The sequence below is a fragment of the Mauremys reevesii genome, linkage group 1, assembly GCF_016161935.1.
Source record: "Mauremys reevesii isolate NIE-2019 linkage group 1, ASM1616193v1, whole genome shotgun sequence".
Lineage (NCBI taxonomy): Eukaryota > Metazoa > Chordata > Testudines > Geoemydidae > Mauremys > Mauremys reevesii.
Window position 1 is genome coordinate 160,830,710 of NC_052623.1, and position 24,123 is coordinate 160,854,832.

Here is a 24,123-nt window from a genome sequence, read left to right on the forward strand (position 1 = left end):
TGGCGGTAATTCGGCGGCTGGGGGCCCTTCCCTTCCGGGACCCGCCGCCAAAGTGCCCCGAAGACCCGCGGCGGGGGCTCCCCTCCGCCGAATTACCGCCGAAGACCGGGCTGCACTTCGACGGCGGGTCCAGCTTCCGCGGTAATTCGGCGGCCGGGGGGGGGCCCCGCCCTGGGTCTTCGGGGCACTTCAGCGGCGGGTCCCGGAACGTAAGGGCCCCCCGCCGCCGAAGACCCCGGGCCCCCGGAATCCTCTGGGCGGCCCTGCTATGATCATGTAGGCTACAGGAAAGTCTTTAGTTGGTAACTTTAATTCATAACCAACTTGAGCTAGTTTCATCTTTTTGGTAATGTTTTAATGTGTAGTGTCTTATTGACAATATGATGATGTATTTTTCTCCAGAACTGTCAGTAATAGATTTCTCTTGGAAAGTCAGAGAAAGAAATGTCCACTTTCCAGGAAAGGGCAACCTATTTAGAGCACAAAAATACCAAAGAAGCATCTTGCAATTTTTGTTCTGCTGCTTTTATTGTTTCAGGCAGGTGCATGATGCTAAAGTATAGAAAAAAGATTGCAGTGGTAAACTATGTCATTGTAAAGAAAACAGAGGGATCAGAAATGACCTGCATGAAAATCAGCATAATTACAGATTGCATACATTGTACAGATGAGAGCACTTTGTCATTGTCATAATGAAGAACTCCACTGTGAGAAACACGTTTCTAGAGAAGATCCATTTTACAGTTGACATTCTGGGTGGAGAAGGAAAAAAATGAAAATGACTAAGTGCATTACCTATCTCAAACAATTTCAACAAAACCCATTTCACAAACACTGTGATGACATTATGAAAGTTAGGACTAAGTTTAATTTTCCCCTGTCATCAATAAAGGAAACAAATTAGTAACTGAACTCTAAATATTTTCACATAAAGGGGTGCCAGATCGTGTTGAATAGGAAGGAAATGGAAAAATAAACGAGAGACATAAACTGAAAACCACTTTAAACAAGATTTTCCCCAGCCTCCCAAATCCTCTGAATTTTTCCTCTGTTTCCTCATCTTCTTTCAATGTATCTATTAATTGTAGATGATTGATAACCTCTCTAAAGCAGTCACATTTGTAATCTTCCATTTATCTTTGACATCTACTGATTTACTAAAATGTAATTTCTGCTTCACAGTGTGGCTTCTGTACACATTAATATGTAAGAATGCATTTAGTTATATGGTACTTTTCATTCACAAGATGGTAAAGTCACCATGCAGCAGACAGCACCAAGACCTACCTTAGCATGACATTTAACTGATCACAGGAGTCCTCCTGAAAGTTGCTGCATTAACTTTAATGGAAGGGGAAGATGCTCAACACCTTGCAGAACTGGGATTTATACAAATAAAAGTCTGTCTGCCAGTACTGAAAAAACTGTCATCCTTCACACACTTACCATCTGCTGGAACCGGTTTGAAACACCAGGGGCTATCTGGGGCATCTGAATTAAAGCAGCATTGTCTTGCACTACATTCAATTTCAGTGATGCCTGGATATCCACAGTTTTCTCTTGCTTTTGGTTGCACATCACATTCACCTGGAGCTATTTAAAACAAAGTACAAGGTAAACAGCCTAACATATTTTTCACTAAATGATTATGCATCAGTTATTTAAGGGATTCAAAATGACACTTTCAGGCACATCAAGCACTTTCATAAACCTAAGCAATTTATTACCTTAAACTATAAATAGACCCAGCTCAAAACTGTCCCTCAGCATGGGACCAAGGAGTGAAATGGGTTATTTCCTTAGACTTATATTGCAGAAGAAATATGTTCAAATTCACAATTTAAATGAGTCTAGTGTCCTGAGACTGCTGAATATTTGCTCTTATCACTATGAAACCACTACACAGCTTCGCACAATTGGCAGTCTTTCTCCAAAAGAAGCCTCCAGCACAGTGACAGTGAGCATTACTGTACAGTAGTTTTACTTCACTACAAAAATTATACAACTACTGGTAGTACAAAGTTGTAATTCTAAAATACTAAGAGCCAAATTCTAGCTATGTCAGTAGAACCCCAGGCAAGTACCCCAGAGATGAATTTGTCCCTAATGTTGTAGCTGATACAAAGAACCCAGTTCTGATCTCACATTGCTGTAAATTGAAAGAAACTGCACTGAAATCAATGGAGTTACATTTGTGCAAAATCCCAGTGAAAAGTGAGAGCAGACTGGGCAAAAGAAATGCAAAAGTGGGAACTGGTTTACTATATCAAGTACTTTGCTTAAATCATCTAATACCACAGATATGAAAACTAGTCCTTTTTATTTCTTGTTTATTTGAAATTGTTTTCTTGCTACTTTACTTAGTGGGAGTGGCGTGTTTTCCAAACTTCAGGTCTGAAATGCCTAGACTCTCTTGAGATTTGATTCTTGACACGATTCTCTTACCCTTTCTAGAGGGTAAATTCTGTGTAGCCAGAATCTTGTCTTTGTTCATGTTTTGTAAAGCACTGTGTACATGTATGGTGCTATGTAAGTATTTAAGACACACTCACAATCTGGTTTTGAAGAGCAGGCCCTTTTCAAAAGCTGGGTGGATTTCCGGAGAGAGGTCCATCCAAATTCATGGGGACAAATAGGCACAACCTGGTTCTGCAGCTCCTAAGGCCTGATCTTGCCCATTGAAGTCAATGAAATTTGCCATTTACTTTAATGGGAGCATGATCGGGGTCTCAGGAAAAGCTTTTTGAGGTTTGCATAATAAGGATTTTGCAGTACTGTGTCTTATAAATTTGTGTATTACAATTCCTTGTATTTTTAACAATATTAGAATAACTAAAAATCTGAAGTATGTTAATTATATATGCTGGCTTATATACTTTAGAATGCATTTAACTTGGACCATGAAAATGGACTAGTCAGTCTAGCATGAAGTCCTCTAGGGGCCTCACTGTTGCTAGCCTATATTCATGGAAGGCTTTCAGATGATATGGGGATGGGCGGCAGTATAAAATTATAAGATAGGCAGAGAAGGAGCTATCTGCTTCTCCTACAATAGAACAATGTTGCAATGTTTGGAATGCTGGAAGCTTAAATCCAAAACAAGAACTGTTTATAAATTTGTAAAATTGTGAAGTAATTCCCAATTTGCAAAACCTTAATTCTGGTTCTAAAGTAACTGACTTTTTTTCTTTAAATAAAATTAACTCCATAGAAAAATAAGATCCTACATATGAGTATGTAAAACATGCTTCACTGATTTTTGCTCTATTGCAAATTCTGTATTCTCTTTTGTGAGCAGCTGGCCAAGTATGCACATGCAAGGGGCCCAAAGACTACATTTTGTATATTTTGGGGACATGGATGGTCATCTTTTTATCATATAGATCTCTTTTGTAAGCAGTGCCATCAAACACTGCTGCAAAAGGACGCTCTCCAATACAAAAACATGAGCTAAGCTCTTGAAAGAAGTGCTATATGCTGCTAATACACTAGGTAGTGTGCCTTGCCACTAGGCTGTATTATGTCTAATTCCTCCAGGTCTATTTTTCCCATCTCTGGGATAATTTTTTTCCCTGGACACAAACAGCTTCCAATGAAGTCAGCAGAACTCTGCACAAACATCCAGATCAAAATTGGGCCCATGTGGACAAATCTCTCCAGATAAAAAACATTATTGTTAGAAGTACGGACTCACATCTAGTTATCTCTGCATGACAGAAAGAAACATAATTTATTAGATCTCAAACGTCTTTGCTCTCTCCTTCCCACTCATGCCAAGAAAAATATTAAAGGGGTCCTAATTTTCATTCTTTCCCATTTATAGTCATAACAAAGCTAAAGTACAAAGATGTACTAAATTTTACATCTCAGCATAACATTAGAACAATTAACATAATAGTTTCTTAATATTTAACATTACTGAAATTATAAAGCAGGATCTTTGAGAAATACCTTATTTAACAATACTCAGAATTAGTGTTGATTCATTTCAGGTGGTTTGAGCTTATGCCCTGAACATGATATTTTAAACATGCACTTACGCAGCAAGGCATTGCTGAGCCCCACAATGAGGGAAATGGTCAGTAACCAGAACACCTTATTTTCCATTGCAGTCTTCAGTGTTCAGTCTTTAGGAAGAGTGTGAGTCTACGGATGAAAATGTCCCTAGAGGGTTTTGTTTTATAGCAGTTTTGTTTGCTCGAATAGTTTCAAATAACATTTACCTAAGGAGGCTTTTTTGGCAGTTCTCTCCATTTATCTCTTTTTGATTAAACCATTTCCTAGCCCATACAATGTCCAGTGAAGTGATAAGTATTTGAAAGTGGGAAAATGCTGGTGTAGATATAAAGCTTTGTTTAAAGCTTATGTGGCAATCAGGTTTTACATTCCGCACTGTCAACCTAACCTTATCAGAAGTAAGTCGATACTCTGTCGTGGGTGCGTTCTGCCAATTTCAGTATCAATTATTTTTAATATTAAAAAAGTGATATTTTGGCAAGCCACCAAGATGCAGATTTTTAAAAGGACATAAGTGTTGCCGCACTCAGCGTTGCAACGCTTAATAGATTTAGGAGCATAAAGACCATTTTCAAAAGAGATTTAGGCTCCTAAAGAGCCTAAATCCCATCAACTGTCAATGGGATTTTGGTGCCTAAGAGCCTAAATCAGCTGAGTGCTGCAACACTTAAATATTTGGGCCTCAGTGTCCATATGTCTGGGACACTAGTTCTATTCTATATGGCTTCTTATACCACTCTCATCACTGTAGTATCTCAGCACTTTCTGGTAGTGTATAATTCAGGGTTAAGGGGGAAAACCTGAAAAGCAGATGAAAGTTATGTAGGATTTTTAACAGTTTTCTCACTTCAGAACTGAGGCCTCAGTTTAGTAAGGTACTTAAGTACATGCCTGACTTCAATCATATGGTAGCTCCCGTCTACAATAGACTACCTATCCGTAGCACTTCGGGCTCCTGCTATACGTATAAAGAAGGCTGGAGGAGAAGCAGAGTTGCACTTCCCTCGTCCACACAGTAAAAATAAAACCAGCAACAAAACATCTGAAAGAAGCAGTTTCTGTATAGTTTGTTGGTTCTTTCTTTTATTTCCAGATAATTATCTCTCAAGGCTTATCTAAATGGCATAAATCCAGGCCTTATTCTTTAAAATGTCACACTATTGATAACTGCAGATGCTACAGAAGGACTGATAGAGGACTGATAAAGGCTCAGCTAAGGCCCAGAGCTGATGGCTAAGATACAGCGTAAGTAACTCTTTTAAAATAATGATTAAGGCTAGGATTTAGTCACGGGTATTCAAAAATTCACGGCCCCTGACCTGTCCATGACTTGTACTAAAAATACCTGTGATTAAATCTGTGCGGGGGGAGGAGGGGAGAGGGGCCGCTGGAGAGACCTGGGAGGTCACTGGGGGGTGGGAAATGGGGGAGCCGCTGCTGGGAGGGCACCCAGGGCCAGTGATGCCAGCTGCCAGGGCCAGCGGATGGCGGCTACTCCGGCCGCCCCAGGTCTGCTGCCTGGGGCCTGGAGCAGTGGCTAGTGTGGCAGCCCTGGGGGCCACCTGAGCAGCTGGCTCTGGAGCTAGCTGCTTGGGCAGCCATGGGGTCAGCCACACTGGCTGCTACAGAAGTCACAGAGGTCCCAGAAAGTCATGGAATCCCTGACTTCTGGGACCTCCATGACAGACACACAGCCCTAATAATGATCAATAACATCACTGTAACAGTGAAGTGTTTGGGGCAACTGAGGAACAGAATTTAAGTGACTCACTTATGGTTATGTAGGAAATGTGGGGCAGAATCCCTAACGGACTCATACACTGTCCACTGGACCACATTGCCTCTCATAAAGTTGTTTCAAATCTCAGGTTTTAGGCTAATTGCAAAATAAGATTAAAGTGCTTACCCACCTTTTATAAAGTGCTCTGAGATCTACAGATGATAAAGCAGTGTGTAAATGCACAGAATTAATATTAGCTATATATATATCAGATGTAAGAGGACAAACTAGAAACAAACGACTTGCTTGAGAAAAACTGTGGCCAGGTAGATTAAGTATTTGGAATAAAGCAGAATGAGTCCTGATGCATAGGGTATATCTACACAGCTAAGAAATACCCACAGCTGGCCCAGGCCAGCTGACTCAGGGGTCACAGGGTCGGGCTGCAGTCATGTTTCATTGTTGTGTAGACTTTGGGGCTTGGGCTGGAGGCATATGAATAAGTAGTAGAGTGACATTAATGATAAAAAACATAGTAAAGTGTTCTTTTGCATTTAAATTTTCTGAATTTGCTGCAACTTCTTTTCTCCCACCCAGCACGAAGGAAACTAGGAAAAGAAATAATGAGCAAATATGTATTCCTGTGTAGGAGCTAATGCTGATGGTTGCCTGGCTACTAATGGCTAGAAAAGCCATGATCTGTTTAAGGCACAGGTGCAGCTCATTACCAAATGGGTAATCATCTGAGGCACAGGAAGCAAGTTAAAAACAATCTTGGGAGAAGCTCTAGAAAAGAGACCTAAAGTGAGAGGCTGGTAATAGTGTTTTGGAGTAAGATCTTTGACTTTATTTAGGGCTCTGGTGCGCCAGACAATAAAAATGCCATTTCTTGAAAAATTTTGAGGTTTTAACATTTGTTTTCATTCTGTGTCGGAACAAAACTCAGACCTTTCAAAATGTTTCTCTGATAGTCCAGTGGTTAGGAGATTCACCTCGGATGTGGAAGACCCAGGTTCTAAGTCCTCTCTATTATTTGTATTGTATAAGTGCACAGGAGTTCCAGTCGTGACCAGGACTCATTGTGCTAGGCCAGAGGTGTAGCTAGGACAGGAAAACTGGGTGGGCAGGCGGAGATGGGGGGCCTGTCTCTGCCGGCCCTTACCTCTCAGCAGGCACCAGAAGATGAGGCTGCGGGGGTAGAGGGAGGCCCTTCCAGGGCTCAAGATCTGTCCAGCCCTTCATCCCTGCTTGGTGTCCATCTGCTCAGCTGGCCGTGTCCCTCTCCTGCCAGTGCTGTGTGCTGCTTCTCCTGTCTCTGGCCCCAGCGCTAGCCGTGCTCAAACACACCCCCATGAAGGATACCCTCTGCCTGGAATGACTCGCCTCCTCTCATCCTGTGGATTTGGGGGCTCCGGCCCAAATTTGTGTGGGCCTGGATGCTAAGTGGGTGGGCCCTGGCCCAGCCGTGGTGTAAGCAAAAGCCTAATGGGAAGAAATTGTCTCAAATAAAATTGTACTCCATTTTGCTTATTTTGCTTTATACTCCATTTTGCTAGCTTTGAATTAGTGAGAAGAAATTGTTCTGCGTTTACTTTTTGCTGATTGTGTTAACATTTGTTCTTAGAAGGATAGAAGTTTTATGGCTTTAATTGCCTTATTTACTGTTGGGTGTGAGTGAAGAATGTACAGTACTTAACTGAGAAAGGACAACTGGGCCGGATGGTCAAGAAGGGAGTGGAGGAGTCAAGAGGCACCAACTTGATTATCACACAGATGGCAGATTGACGACCCGAAAGCCAAGGCATACACCCCAAGGATGAGATAAAGAGTTGAGCCAAAGGGACAGATAAGAAACAGCTGCGGATCTCCTGGTAACAACTCAAAATAATGCTAATTAAAGCAACCTTGAATACCTCGTGATTGACAGCTCCAGTGTGACACAGCAAGGTCCATAGACTTGTGTGGGAACTGATCACTATAAAAGAAAGGTGTATTGCCATTGGATATTGGGTTCGTTCTACATCAACATCAGAGCTTCGAATGCATTTGACAGAGGCCCGGCTCCCCTCCCTTGTGTGCAGTTTCAGCTGGCTACTGGAACTGACCAAGCAACACTGAGGACTGGTAACTATACAATCCAGCTGCAGAACTGTGTGTGTGTGTGTGAAAGAGAGAGAGAGAGAGAGAGAGAGAGAGAGAGAGAACGAGAGAGAGAGAGTGGAAGAATGTGATTTTAATGCTCAAATTGTACTTTCAATAAATGCGGCACGTTGCCTTATCCCCTTTAAAAAGATTCTGTGTGCTTCTTATAAGCCCCTGTGCTAGGCATTGTAGAAACCTGGAACAAAAGACAGTCTGCCCCAAAAAGCTTACAATTGACGTATAAGAGACAACAGATGGATGCAGACGGACAGACATGAAACAATGAGACAAAATTGGTTAGCATGATAGGCAGTGGTCTCAGCACATGAACAGCCTAACCATTGTCAAGTTTTTTGTAGATATATCAAAGGAGAATTTTAAGGAGGGATTTGAAGGAGAAAAATGATTTGGCTTTGCAGACATTTACAGGGAGCTCTCCCAAGTGTGAGATGCTGCACAGGAGAAAGCACAAAGGTGCATTAGATGGAGGCTGGTATCATGGACTGATCAGAGGTGCGAGTTGACCTTTGAATACAGAATGAGAGATGATAGGTCATGAAAGGTATATAAAATGAAGATAAGTAACTTATGTTAGATATGACAATGAAGAGGGAGCCAGCGGAAGGATGTGAAGAGAGGCCATGGTCAAAGCAATGGGCTAGGAAATAATCTCTGCAGCCGAATTCGGAATGGTTGTGAGTGGAGCAAGAGTGCATTTGTCCTAGCCTGAGAAAAGGATGTTGTAGTATCGAGATACAAGGTGAGTACAAGGTGGACAAGAGTTTTAGTTTCAGAAAAGAACAGGATCAGCGACATTATATGGAAAGAATTGGCAAGATTTAGGGCTTATCTACACAGAGAAGGTAGTGCAGAATAAACTAAAGCATGAATGTAAAGTGCAATAGCTATGCCACACAAACTCCCCATGTGACACTCTTAGTCCACATTAAAAGTGTCTTTCTGTGATTTAGCTTAGTCTGCAAAACCCCTGGTGAGTTCTAGAGAGAGGTCTGAGTAAAAGCTGATGCCCGGGTTACAGTCCTGAATGACAGGCAAGGCGACGGTATTGTCCACAGTGACTGAGGAAAGAAGTAGTGGAGCAAGTTTCAGGGTGGGGGAAGCTTAAGAGCTCTGTTTTAGCCATCTTGAGCTTGAGCTGACAGACAGCTGTGAGGAGCTGTCAGAGAGACAGGTTGAAATTTTAGTTTGGACAGAAGGAGTTGGGTCTGCAGCGGAGAGGTATATTTGAGTCATCTGCATAGTCTTGAATTTATATTTGTGGATATAGTTACCCAGAGATCACAAGTAGAGGGTGAAGAAGAAGGGATCATGGACAGAGTCCTGTGAACCCCCCCACCCCTCCTTCCCACACACAACTATCCATTTGCTTTCAATGGCATCAGATATCTTTTCATTTCGGATATTAGACCATAGTTTCTAGCTGTAGAATTAAGTCATTTAGTGTTGCAGGGGTTGGGGAAGTCCTCCAAGAGTTGCTAGTTAGGTACCTAAATAAGTGGTTTGATTTTTTTATCATCATTATTATTTTATTTTATTTTATTTTAAAGAGGGGCTGAACATCCACAGCTCACACTGGTTTGTGGGTATTCGGTATTTCTATAAACCAGGCTGGTTATTAAGTGCCCTGAACGTGGATTTAGCTGTCTGACCATAGGCACCCTACTTTGAAAATTTGGGCTTAAATGACACTTACGTTTCTAAGCCTGTTGCCTGCAGATAATACTATCCTCACAGTACAGAAGAGAGTCATTCAGACTGTCACAAAAACTCTAGAAGAGCTGTGTGTTGCTCAAAAGCTTGTGCCTTCCACCAACAGAAATTGGTCAAATGAAAGATATGACTTCACCCACCTTGTCTCTCTCATCTCTTGGGATCAACATGGTTACAATAACACTAACACTATGATTTAAAGGTACATTTTATTTTTGCAAACAAGCAAGAATGATACATATTTCAAATACCAAAGTGATGGGAACTATACCCATCTACTTAGGTAGTAGAAACTATACTTAAGTGATTGCTTGTGTGAGAGTCCAGAGCTCTCAGGATGACACCAATGAGTAATTCTGACTTTAATGATACAGTAGTTGCAGCTACTCGGCAGGTTTCTAGACCAAGTCACCTGTGCTTGTTACCAATAGAACACCTCCGCCTCTCTCTTGCTTGTCTCTTCTAATGAGTTCCCTGCCTGAGCCTTTTGCAACTAACTTGAGGGCAGTTTATAGTTTTCATATGAATGAAAGGCTAGGCTCCATCGCTGTCTGCTAACTCATGTGAAAACTACCTACTGCCTTCTCTTCACTAGGATTTTTCCTCAAGTTATTTAACTTGAGTTAAGAACATGCTGGGGTCATGGAAAGCAGTCCTGGGTTTACAATGGTGCCATGGAGCCGGGCCCATGCTCAGAAGGGACCCCAGCCTGCTCCACTTGCACAGCACCCCGAGACCCCACCAGCCCGCTGCCTCCCTCACACCAACCACCGCTCCTCTTGGCCTGCCCACCAGCCAGCCGAGGGCTCTTCTCCGCCCCTGACTCCACCCGCCAGCTCCTGTTAAGAAGTAGATCCAAGACAGGAATGACCCAGAAATCAGAATTATTACAGAGTACAAACCAGAAGATTTAAACACATTCCTTCTTCAGTGGTTCTATTGACAGAAGTTCCTGGTGTATGTTCTGGGAGTAGATTTTCTTTAACAATCTAGAGAAGAAAAAAGGGGAAACCAATATTTAAAGGGTCAGATTTTCCCATCAAGTCCAGAGGTCAATGAAAATTATTTTTCTGAATCACAAAGGAGCAAAGCTGTGACAAATTGAATGGTGTATATTATGCAATTGTTCAGCTCAACAGTCCCCTTTTACACATGCTCAGATGACTGGACACAGTTCAGTTGGTCTATGCGAAGGAGTATATCAAGATTTTCTTTTTCTTTAGTTCTGTTATGTCCAAGAAGTGACTAAGATCAGAGTAGAGGCCCTGACAGTGGAAATTGCATAAAGACTGGGATGCCACAACTGGAATCTGCCCTTCATGTGGGATTTGTGCTGATGGCTACTGGAGGACACAGGATACTAGCTGTGGAGGGCCAGAAGAATAGTACCATATGTACATACAGCAATACGAAACCAATATATGTCATTTATCTGTGTAGGCAACAGATAACTGTGATGCCCATGCAATAATTATCAGGTTAATGAAGATAGACACTTCACTGCAGCTAGTTGAAAAGATATTCTAATGAAAAACTGCAAACATTTTTAAACATTTTTTTTGTTATTATTCCTCTCCCTACCCTCAAGTTCACAACCAGCATTAAAGCTGGTCAAAAAAAAAGTCAAAATATTTTCCAATGAAAATGTTCATGGAATTATTTAGATTTTTAATTAAAATTAAAATTAAATTAAATTTCCCACTGATGTTAATGGGAGTTGGCTCATGCCATATGTAAGGGTATCCTCTCCACATTACACAGTATTGGATATTTTGAGTTAGGCACACATAGTCCACTAAAAATGAGTCATAGAATATCAGAGTTAGAAGGGATGTCAGGAGGTCACCTAGTCCAACCCCCTACTCAAAGCAGAACCAATCCCCAAATCCCCCTTGCAAGGATTGAACTTACTACCCTAGGTTACTAGGCCAATGCTCAAACCACTGAGCTATCCCTCCCCCTACTGCTATTATGTGATAGCCAATTAAGGATGAACCATGCTGTGCAGCCTGTAATACTGTGATTGTGTCTGTATAAGAGAGACAGAACACCACATAAAGGAAGGACTCATTAAGTTCTGCCAAAAAAGGATTTACCAGCATCACACGAAGCATAATGCAGGCCGGGGAGAACACAGCATCTCTCTCCACTACCATTTGTTTCATGTATTCAAGCAATAGGATAATTATACACATTTCATAGAGGTATGTTACCTTTTTTTATCCGAGGATGGAAACACCAGGGTACACTTGGGTATTCTGAATAAAAACAACATCTCTTAGTTTGGCATTCTTTTTCTGAAATACCTGAATAACCACGGTTCTTTCTTTCCTTTACTTCCATAGCACATTCACATGTACCTGTTCATGGTTAGTTTTCAGTACTCTGCTCATTCAAATTTTTAGCATTTATCTCATATGCTTTCAGAAATTGAACCTCATTGTTCTCTAAAATATAAGAACATCTAGATTTAAACATCCTACCAGTTGAAAAACTGAGAAATTGAGAAATGAAATCTCAGTTCTTGCAGTAAAAGCTGACAAACTATAATATTGTAGAGTGGGATTTTCAAAAGGGCCTAAGAGAATTGGGTGCCCAGCTCCGATTGCTTTAGTACATAGACTTGTCAACAGCAGCCAGTAGAGGTGAGAGTTGAAATCATGCTCATCTCAATTCCAGTGTAATCCACCTTCCACTAAACTACAAGTATTGAGCTCCCCACTTCCACTCACCTAGCATTGCTGTGACTGGGCTCGGCAGCAGAACACACTTCCTGATTCAGCAGAAATGTGAAACGTCATGACAAATCCAGCACGCTTGAGAGCTTTGCTGCTTCTTTTTCCTGCCTGTTTTCCCAGGAAAGTTCATGTTCAGAGTAATTTACCTGGTCCCATGGCTCACAATAAGTCTGGTATTCTTGAAGACAAATCTTGGGAGTCATCTTTCTCAATATTGAAATCCCTTGGGCTATCATAAGACACAGGATTTCCATGAACTCTTTGTTAAAGAAGGAAGCTAACAGTGTTGGCTTATAAAGTTATGCTTGGCTAGGAATAGTCACTACAAAGGAAGGGAGTGTTAAGACTGAGTTTTCCTGTGTGCTGGACTACTGGATCTTTATTATTCTGGTATACTTGATATTACGTTTTCATTTATCAATGGCATATAAAATGCTATGAATAAATGAATAATAGATATTATCAGCATGTTACAAACATGATTAGTGTTATGGATGGTTATAAACACATCAGTAGAAGTTGTTACAAGACAAGGTCATAAACTAATGACCTGTTGGACTTCAACAATTTCTAAAAATGGATTAACCCTTTGTAATTAGAGAGATCTCTGGTACCATCTTCCAGGTGATGCATAGTGTAACTCTAGGAGCTTGACCTGCTGGGTTTCCTGGCCTGGAAAGAGAAACTACATTTTGGGAGAGAGGTTCATTGAGAAGGGACAGAGGCTGCCCATTTAATAACAATTTCCTGACAATGCTTCTAATTACTGGGCATGAGACAGTTTCTACTTTAGGAAAGGTTTGATCATTAGAACTTTCACTGGTGAAGCTACAAATGCTACAGTTGCCTTTTTCATAGTCAGTATCTCTAAGAGAGAGCAAAACTCTGATGTAGGGAGGAAACACTGGAAGCCGAGAGTATTTCACATAGATACATTACCTGGCTTTGAGTAGGGAATGAATCGCCAGGGAACACCTTTGATGCTTGCATCAAAACAGCATCTCTTTGTCTGGCATTCCACAGCATTGATTCCCAGATATCCACAGTCCTTTCTCTCTTTTGAGCTTACTGCACACTGGCGTTTGGCTGTTTGCAACAAAGTCCAGGTTACTGTATTTTTCTTTCCCTCCCCCCCCCACCCCATAAATGCTTATTTTTAATCCAGAGGAGTAGCCGTGTTAGTCTGGTTCTGTAAAAGCAGCAAAGAATCCTGTGGCACCTTATAGACTAACAGACATTTTGTAGCATGAGCTTTTGTGCCAAGATGGCATCCGAAGAAGTGGGTATTCACCCACGAAAGCTCATGCTACAAAACGTCTGTTAGTCTATAAGGTGCCACAGGATTCTTTGCTATTTTTAATCCATACTCCATCAATTTCCACTGGACTATCTATGGGATAGTCTGACATATACAGTTTTGCAGCTATAAATTCTCCATAACTCCATATTTAATTTGGTTTTTAAAACCCCAATCTGTTAGAATAAAGATACTGAGAATGCAGATCTCACTTCTCATGATAGAGGACCTGTAAACATTTTGGTTGTTGGAAAGTTACCTTGCATTCGCACAGGTGAATTAAGTTCAGTATTTCTACTGTGACCAAAAGGCACTTTATAATTTACTTGATTACACCACAGATAAGAGATTTGCCTAATGGCTTAATGTGAGAGCTTCTCCCAGCTATAAGAACAGGAGTACTTGTGGCACCTTAGAGACTAACAAATTTATTTGAGCATAAGCTTTCATGGGCTACAGCCCACTTCTTCAAATGCATAGACTGGAACATATAGTAAGGAGATATATAAACATACAGAACATGAAAAGGTGGAAGTAGCCATACCAACTCTAAGAGGCTAATAAATTAAGATGAGCTATCATCAACAGGCAAAAAAAAAAACTTTTGTGGTGATAATCAAGATGGCCCATTTCAGACAGTTGACAAGAGGTGTGAGGGTACTTAACATGGGGAAATAGATTCAATCTGTGTAATGACTCAGCCAATCCCAGTCTCTATTTGAGACTAAGTTAAAGCCAAAGAGAAACTGCTGAACTTGAATTAATATGCAAACTAGATACCATTAACTTAGGCTTGAATATACATGTTCTGTATGTATATATATCTCCTTACTATATGTTCAGTCTATGCATCCGAAGAAGTGAGCTGTAGCCCATGAAAGCTTATGCTCAAATAAATGTATTAGTCTCTAAGGTGCCACAAGTACTCCTGTTCTTTTTGCAGATACAGACTAACATGGCTGCTACTCTTAAACCTCCCAGCTATGCTATTATCCAGGTGATGCATACAGAGGATGTGAATAGTACTTTTTGTCATTAAGATTCTATCATTTTCCTATTCTGCCAACCAACACAAGGGTTATTTGTTCCCCTGTTAAGAGAGCTATTTTTTTGCTGTCTTTGGTCTCCTAAGTGTATGTTCAGAGAGGGGAACTTATTGCTCTTTTTCTGTCCGACAGAATAGAGATATGACAGAATCTCAAGGACAAAAAGCTTTTTTCAGAGTCTCCAGGACAGTCTCATCAGGTGTAAATTCACAATTCAATTTACTTCAATGGAGTTGCACCAATTTACACTCCCTGAGGAATGGACCCTCTGTATTTAATAATTCAATAATATAGATCCATATTCAGGCAAATCTTCCATTGGCAGAAAAACACCAAAGTCAGAGTGAAGACTACAGGATCAGGCCTGTAATACGATCTTTCAAATCTGACTGAACTCCCAGTTTTCCATAAGCTCTATCTATATCGTAAACTAAAGCTGCCCCGACCTTTTGTGCACAGACTAAGATGAAAGACTAAAGATAATGTATGTGAGAGATGCTACTCCCATTTCAGTGATAGTTATCATTGTTTCTTTGGGATTTAAAGTAACCAGAATGTGGAAGAAGCTTGGGGAGGAGCCTCCTCCGCACCAAAGACATGAATATGATCAGTTAGAACAGGGGTAGGCAACCTATGGCACGGGTGCTGAAGGCGGCACGCGAGCTGATTTTCAGTGGCATTCACAGTGCCTGGGTCCTGGCCACTGGTCCGGGGTGCTCTGCATTTTATTTAATTTTAAATGAAGCTTAAACATTTTTAAAACTTTATTTATTTTACATACAACAAGTGTTTAGTTATATATTATAGACTTATAGAAAGAGACCTTCTAAGAACGTTAAAATGTATTACTGGCACGCAAAACCTTAAATTAGAGTGAATGAATGAAGACTCGGCACACCACTTCTGAAAGGTTGCCGACCCCTGAGTTAGATGGGAAGAACTCCTAAAGTGAGACTTTTTAAGACAATTTGATACAGTATCATTATTAGGAAACAGCTTTCCAGTTACATAAAGTACAGTTTCAGTTCAGATGTGTTTTTCTATTACCTTTGTAACAAACTCCTTATTCTGCAAAGAGTGTAGGTCACCATATGAAGTCAATAGAAGTTTTGTCATTGAATTTAATAGCAGCAGGCTCAGGCTCATACATCATCACCTTGGGATGAAATGTTAAGTGTACTTACTTGGTAGTTCACCTCCTTCTGAGGTGTTCTGAGTTCTAATACCAGGACAACCGCCAGTAACCAAAACCCCTTTTGTTCCATTGCAGTTTGTAGTCTTCAGATTCATCTGGAAACTTTGAATGTAGGATGAAAATCTTTCACATCTAAGGGGCTCATTTTATCTCCTCAGCTATATATATGAGTTAAAGGCTTGATCTAAAGCTCATTGAAGTCAACGGAATGACTCCTATTGAATTCAGTGATCTTTGGATCAGGTTATTTGGGCTCTATCCATTCAAGCCAATGGAAATCTTTTCATTGATTTGGATAACACTTGCATCGGTGTCTAGATTCTGATTACCTTTTCCAGACAATGATCCATGTACAGTGCTGTATGTATATCTTTTGGCTTCATCTATACTACAAAAATATTCATGTACAAACAAGGTTGTGTAATAAATGTGGTTGTGACTAAGATGCATCATAACATGTATTTTCTAGCCTATGTGGACAGAAAAAGCATATTTTATAACTATTTTAAAGAAGAAACCATGTTTTAGTCATAGTAGATACATTATGAGATGATTTTTTTCTCAAATCAGTTATACACCCATGTAACTCTATTGGCTTCAGGAGAGTTACCGCTGATATACATGGGCTTGTCTACACTTACACAGCTGCAGCAGCGCAGCTGCTTTGCTGTAGCACTAAGTGAAGACACCACCTACGCTGACAGGAGACTTTCTCCCATCGGTCTAGGAATTCCACCTCCTCTAGAGGCAGTAGCTATATCGACAAGAGAAGTCCTCCCATCAACATAGCCATGTCTACACCAGGAGTTAGATTGGTCTAACTGCGTCGCTCAAGGGTGTGGCTTTTCCACACTTCTGAGCAATGTAGTTATACAGACGTACATTTGTAGTGTAGATCAGGGCTTAAGGAAGAGCAGAATCAGGCATAATTTAATCTGTCATAGTGTTGCTGGGGTTTTCAGGGCTACCAGGTATCCTGATGCTGAGCTAAGAGCTGAGCCCCTGCTAGAGCTCAGGAGCCCAGCTCTGTGGCAGGGAGCTTGGAAGCCTTGAGGACCCAGTCTATGGGGAAGTCCACATGGAAGGGTTGCTCTAGAACAACAAACCTTGGAAACACTGCAGTCCCCAGTCCCAAGGCAGTCCACATAATGGTGCTGCCCCAAAACCAGGAAGCTCTGCGGTCCCCAACTCCAAGGCAGTTCATGTGGCAGAGCTGCCCCACAGCCATGAACCCTGGTGTAGTAAGAGGAGGCCCTAAGATATAAACCTTGGTATCAGAGGCCCGGTATGAGGCCTGAGGCCTGAACTAAAGTAATGGTCAAGACTTTGCTAACACAAAGCAAAGTTAAGCTGTGAGCCAGAGGCAGGCCCTGCTCACAGAAGCAAGGAAAGGGCTGATGCTGCAAGAAGATATGTACCTAAAAGGTACTGAACACTATATATCAGAACATTCACATACTTGCACATTCCACACAGATAACAAGAAACAGGCTGGCCCATCCCAATGACAGGGGCAAAAGGGTAAAATGATGGATAGAGTTGTTTTGATCGAACCAACATGTACAAGGTGAGAGGCGGCACCTTAATACGTAGAGGGGTTGTACCTTGCTACGTAGAGGGGTTGAACCTCATACGTCAGGAGTGATGTGTAACTTGTTTGTACCTGTGTATAAGAATGCATCCCTGGGGCGGTGTCTTTGTCCAGCCGAGGGGGCAGTGGAAAGTCCCGCCACTGACTGAGCCGGGTCCATTGCCAAGAGGCACTTTCTCATAGTATGCCCTGAATTAGGCTAAGAAACCTACAGGGAACTGCCATTGTGTCCGAGGTCGCAATAAACCTAGCCGATGTGACTTTGCATCTTACTGGACTCTGTGGTTATTGGGGGTTCTCGTCAGGTCTGCTGTGTCAGCTATCTGCAGAGCTGGGGCAGCACACAGAGGGAACTCATGCACGCAGCCGAGTGATATCAACAAGGAGAAAGCAGAGCACCACACTGGTATAACTCTGACAACACCTGGACGCCCAGATTCCCCAGCAGCCCACCATGTGAGCTGGCAGGAAACCAGACAAAGTTCCATCAGATCCATGCCTGTGTTTCATCAGGAGTTTGTTGAAACTGAGATGTTTTCACAAATGTTGTTTTGACAAATTGGCATTTTCCTAGTAAAAATCTGTTTCCCTGAAAAAAATTCCTGGCCAGCTCTAGTCCAAACAAATTACATCTACTGGTTCTCCTTTATACACTAATTTGTTAACTCCCTAAAAAGAATTCTAATTGGTTAGCCAGACAATTTTCCTTTACAGGAGCGCTGCTGGTCCTCTCTTTATGCTATCATGTAAGTGTTTTATAATTCTCTATTTTTTCAATTAATGTACCTGGTCCTGGTAAGGCTTTCTGATCTGTAGTTCCCAGGCTCAACCTAAGCACCTGTTTAAAAATAGCATCAACACTGGCTACCTTCCAATCTACTAAATTTCATTATCTATTACAGATTTTTGTTAACAGCTCAGCCAAGTCACTAACCAGTCAAGGTGACTTCTTGCTCTTTTATTTTATCCATTTGTTCCAGCATGTCTTATGTTGACACCTCACTCTCTAGCACTGCCACATCTTTATTACCACCTGTATAAAGTATCTCAGGGGTAGGTATCTGCCCATCATCCCCTTTTAGAAAGGCTGAGGTGTATTTTTTTAGTAACATCTCTGCAGTGTCCTTTTCCTCCCTAGTAATTTAATAAACCCTGAAAGGCTTCTTGCTTCTGATATTCTTTGAGAATTTTTTGTTATTTGTCTTTATCTTCGGCTATTTGCTTTTCAAAATCCCTTTTGGCTGTTCTGCTGTACAATCTACTTTTCAGAAATACTGATCACCCACTGTTCTCATTGAAGCAAATGGGAAAAAAAAGCCAGGCCACGTTTTTTTCCACCTACTCTGAATAACAATCAGTCTGTGGAATCAAAGGCAAAAAAATCACAGTTCACAATATAATCAAAACAGTCATTTGGTCAAAAGTGTTGCAGGAAAATTAGAAGGGAAATACGTATCTGGGGCTCAAGGTACTTGCTGAGGGACCATCAAGAGTTTTGTTCTTCTATTTATACTTGTACCTGCCATAGTAGTAACCAATCAACTAAACTAAAACAGTTCCACTTGGGAGATATTCATTGGCTATATGGTCCGCTTGCTAAAATTTAGCATGTGGTTGTTTTCAAAATGGCAATGAACAGGATATAAAATATATAGCAGTTTGCTCCTTAGTTTATAAATGCAATTTATTTGGAAGGGAAATGTGTACAGCTTGGTATACATTCTCAAGTAAAAGAGAGAGCAGGTGACACATGGGTTCCTATTGTGCTGCCAAACCCACCCACTATCTGTTTCTCTAAGGTGACATAAGTGAAATTTGTTGTGAGTCAAAAATTTTTACTTAGGATCTGTTGGATTCTGCCTCCCAAACCAGGCCTAGCACCACATCTGTTTTTTTAAGGCATATCCTAGATACATACAGGTGAAACTGCTGCAATGGACCTATCTCTGTGTGGCAGAGTTTCCTTTGAGAGCCCCATCATTAGGTTTGCTTAGCACACAGGCCTAAGAGCATGAAGCACCTGGAAATCATTCCTGAAGTCCAGGACAAAGTGTATGCCCAGAAGAAACAATCTCCTTTCTTAGCTCTAAAACCTCTCTCAGTTCCCTGTGATATGCACCCTTGGCACCCAGCCTTCTAGTGCCAGGTGATAGTGACATAGTCTGGCTGTACCAGCATTACCTGTAGGGGCTGGAGGAAGTATTGGACTGAATCTGGTTGCAGTACTTCTTCCTCTCCTGCAGGTAACACTATCCCAGCAGAGACAAACAGAACATTGAAGAAAGAAAAGGAGAAGAAAGAGAGAAGAGGGTGGAGAGTGTGGGGAGGGGAGGGAAGAAGCTGATTGATCAATCTTTGACCCCAAAAGGAGTGCCAAGGAGACACCACAAGGCAAGGGGAAGGAACACAGGAGTAAATTGCTGGTGTCAGAGGCAACGTAGCCTGTCTATAGGTCTAAACAGTCACTTCTCTCACCGGTATTGTTTTATAGCCATTCTAAATTCAACCTTTTCCACCATGAAAGATCAAGACAAAAGGTCAAAAATATTTTTTGCAGGAGGGAAAGACAGAAGAAATTCCATTTCAGATCAAGTGAAACAGATTTTTTCAGCTTGCTCTCTGGGCAGTTCATCAGGCAGCCCTGGGAGCCAATGGGCTGCTGCAGAGCCAGGGACCCTGGGCTTCCCAGCAGCCATCCATATAGGATACCAGGGACCTAGGGAGGCAGGTAGACTGGCAGGAAATCAGGTAAGTTTCTGACTGAAACTTGTCTAGTTTTCAATGGAGCTTCCATCAGAACAAACTCACTTCTGTTGAACATTTCACTTTCTTACAAATTGGCATTTTCTGATGGAACCTGTCCATCCAAAAATTTCAAACCAGTCCTAATAGTAGTGTTTGGTTACAGCAGTAGGTTCATCTTGCCGACTAGTTCTCATTCCTCAAATCATGATCTCATGGTCTAATCCATTGAGCTTTCACTGCCTTTCTTATGGGTGACTTCTCTTCATCACCAGCCTTAGAACACATTTAAACCAGGCGCAGCCTGGGGAGCGGGCACTTGTTACTGCCCATTGTCCCGCTCCTGGGCTCCAGCGGTAACCCTCAGCTGTAAGGAAGTTCTGAGCCCAGTCCCATCTGACATACTCTAAGAGACTAGATTTAGGAGAATGGGATCCATTTATAAGTTTGAGTGTTTGAACTGAGTAATTAGAAGGTGCTGGGGACAATGTGTGAAATGTTTATTATGTAGCCGTTTTTCCAGGTGATTAATAGCAGCAACAAAGGCCAAGTTCCACATATCTAGGGGTCCCTCTTAAAACTAGCAAACAAACACCGCCATCTCTTGCCCTCACATAGAATTTCTGGAATCACTACATATCTTCCCTGAATGCACTTAATTGCAATACTTCTCCATTCACAACCACTGAGTGTGTGTATGAAACAAAGAAAGCTTTATTAGGGGTAAAAAGAGAACAGAGCATCAGTATAGCTATATGAATGATAAATAACAATGTGACTTTGTCAGTAGTCTGTTAATACAGTTCCTCATCTGCTGGAGTGAATGTCCAACAGAGAAGAGAAATTCCCAGAGGACACTGAACTGGGAGGAGCTGTGGCTGCCAGCAAGAAGAGAAATAATCCAAAGGGCCCTACTGAAATATGGGTAGGAAGCAATTTATCTAGCTATGCCCTATGGTATATAGCCCTCGTTGCTATAAAATCTGAGCACTTCACAAACTTTAGCATAGTTATCCTCAGAACAGCCCTGTGAGATAGGGCAATACTATTACTGGATTGTTTTCTAGATCGCCTCTAGGGATTATTTTGGGGGAGTCCTGTGGCCTGTGTTATACAGGAGGTCAGACTAGATGACCACAATGGTCCCTTCTGGCCTTGGAATTTGGAAATACACAAATAATAATAATTTGGAGATATACTAATCTCCTAGATCTGGAAGGGACCTTGAAAGGTCATTGAGTCCAGCCCCCTGCCTTCACTAGCAGAACCAATTTTTGCCCCAGATTCCTAAGTGGCCCCCTCAAGGATTGAACTCACAACCCTGGGTTTAGCAGACCAATGCTCAAACCACTGAGCTATCCCTGCCCTTTATCATATCACTTCTCCCTTTGCAAAACCCTACTCATGGGTTAGCATCAGTGTGTAATGCACTCCAAGAGTCCTTAGAGCCTGTCTCCAATCCAGGGCCGGCTCCAGGCACCAGTGCAGGAAGCAGGTGATTGGGGCGGGCAATGGAAAGGGGCGGCACGTCTGGGTCTTCGGCGGCAATTCAGTGGTTGGTCCCTCAGTCCCTCTCGGAGGGAAGGACCGACCGCCGAATTGCCACCGAAGAATGAAGCAGCGCGGTAGAACTGCCGCCCAAGTGCTGCCGATCGCGGCTTTATCTTTTTTTTTTCTTCGCCACTTGGGGCAGCAAAAAAGTTGGAGCCGGCCCTGCTCCAATCTCTTGAGTTGCTTAGTCCTGTGCTGATGCTCCACCACCTAACCTAGCTTTTGGAGTGAAGCTTTGTGTAGTGGCAGCGGGAGCAGCCTTACCAGAGCTTACTCATCTCTGCTCCCTGCATTATTCCCTAATGAAAGAATCCTTCCAGCAAACACAGGATCCTTAGTAGAGGAGAACCTTTTTCAACCAGCTCTGCTGCAACTAATCCAGGCCAGGTTCTGGCTGGGTTTCACTTTGCCTAAATTGGTTCACCCTTCCCCCTCATAGTAACAATAGGAATGAACACTTCTCAGTAGTACATTTACTAAGCATGGTCCCGTCTCAGAGAATACAAATGCTGACTATAGGGAGTATTGCAGACATCAGGCCATATTAGAAGATCCAGGCACATTCTTCCACAAGAAGCAAGATATACATATCTATTCCTTTGAGTCTCTTCATTTTTGGTGAAACAAGGTCTGAACCTCAGAGCTGAATCCAGCTCTGAAATTTCTCAACTCTATTGTGTATTTGAATTCAGGTTTTTGGGTCGGGTCCACCTCCAGGGTGTGTGTGTGTGTGTGTGTGTGTGCACATTTGGTTGATCTGAGGCATCTAATCTTTCCATTTCATCTCATGGGTGTTATAAAAGCCCTCTCCCAGCACTGACTCTAACCATGTAAAATATACCACAATGGACCATGTATTATTTTACAAGGGCTTCCTAAACGAGTCTATAGGCGTAGAATTAAAGTTGGCTTTGGCATATGCAATAGGATATTTTACATAGCTATGTTTGTCTAAGAGATTGTACAGACTATGAGTATATTGGAATATTTATCTTCCCTTATCTGTTCATTTCCGGACTTAAAATGCATAGATTTTTTTAACTATGCAGTTCCTTGGTAGATACGCAGATAGCAACCTGCACTGAGAGAGCCTTTATTCTGTTAATTTCCATGGTTTAAAAACACATGAAACCAGTGACCTCTCCCTGCCTTTAGATCCGGAGCAAAAAGTTCCTTCCTCCTCTCCTTGGAATGTGGAGCTTTGTAGCGTTCTGGTTCCGACAGCTCATGCTGCCCTTCACAGTCCTTGTTCCTCACACATACCACTAAACGGCACATTTTGTTTTCCCCTGCCTCATTTACTCTGGAGAGGCTGGAGAAAGCCAGCAGGTTCCCTGCGACCTCCAGTCCCTCCTATTCTGAACTGCACTGTGGAGTTTAGGCATAATCCACAGAGCTCCCATTCCTCTTCTGCTTGAACTGCTTCGACTCTAGACTTTATAAAGCATTAGTTGGGCATTGGAGGTTTTAGAAGGCCTAGGTCACTATGCAAAATGATAATGGCAATTCTTGGTAAATAAATATTTAAAAAAAAATGTTGCCTGGGTCACAAATTTCAGTGGTGTTTAATGGCTTGCACAATTTCAAGTTTGGCAATCACAGATTTGTAGTGAGAGGAACGCAAACAGATATTGTGAGTGTATTTTCAAAAAGTGGTATCATTTTTAATCATCACTCTCAAACATGGTTTGACCAATTGTCTTCAGATATTGTCCAGAAAAAGTCTATTTTATCCTGAAAAAAGTCACGCACATATCCTCTCTGGGCAATGGGAGTGAATTTAGAACTCTTAGAGAAGTCTGGTTGTACAACCTTTAGGCCTGGTCTACACTACGAGTTTATTTCGACTTTAGCAGCGTTAAACCGAATTAACGCTCACCCGTCCACACAATGAAGCCTTTTATTTCAATATAAAGGGCTCTTAATATCGATATCTGTACTCCTCCCCAATGAGGGGAGTAGCACTGAAATCAGTATTGCCATTTCAGATTAGGGTTAGTGTGGCCGCAATTAAACGATATTGGCCTACGGGAGCTATCCCACAGTGCACCATTGTGACCACTCTGGACATCAATCTGAACTCGGATGCACTGGCCAGGTAGACAGGAAAAGCCCCACAAACTTTTGAATTTCATTTCCTGTTTGCCCAGCGTGGAGCGCTGATCAGCATAGGTGACCATGCAGTCCCAGAATCAAAAAAGAGCTCCAGCATGGACCGTACAGGAGATACTGAATCTGATCTCTGTATGGGAAGATGAATCTGTTCTATCAGAACTCCGTTCCAATAGACGAAATGCCAAAAGATTTGAAAAAATCTCCAAGGCCATGATGGATAGAAGCTACAACAGGGACT

At 41.8% G+C, this 24,123-nt stretch overlaps 1 protein-coding gene across 1 annotated transcript; it reads right to left on the reverse strand.

Moving 5' to 3' along the window:
* Positions 1 to 530: 530 nt before the first annotated feature.
* Positions 531 to 4,160, reverse strand: LOC120375628 (trefoil factor 3-like). The gene is made up of 3 exons (XM_039496380.1): positions 4,041 to 4,160; positions 1,447 to 1,593; positions 531 to 752 (listed from the first exon to the last, which is right to left on the reverse strand). The coding sequence occupies exons 1-3, from the start codon at positions 4,105 to 4,107 to the stop codon at positions 739 to 741; spliced, it is 228 nt and encodes a 75-aa protein (XP_039352314.1). The 5' UTR covers positions 4,108 to 4,160; the 3' UTR covers positions 531 to 738.
* Positions 4,161 to 24,123: the final 19,963 nt, after the last annotated feature.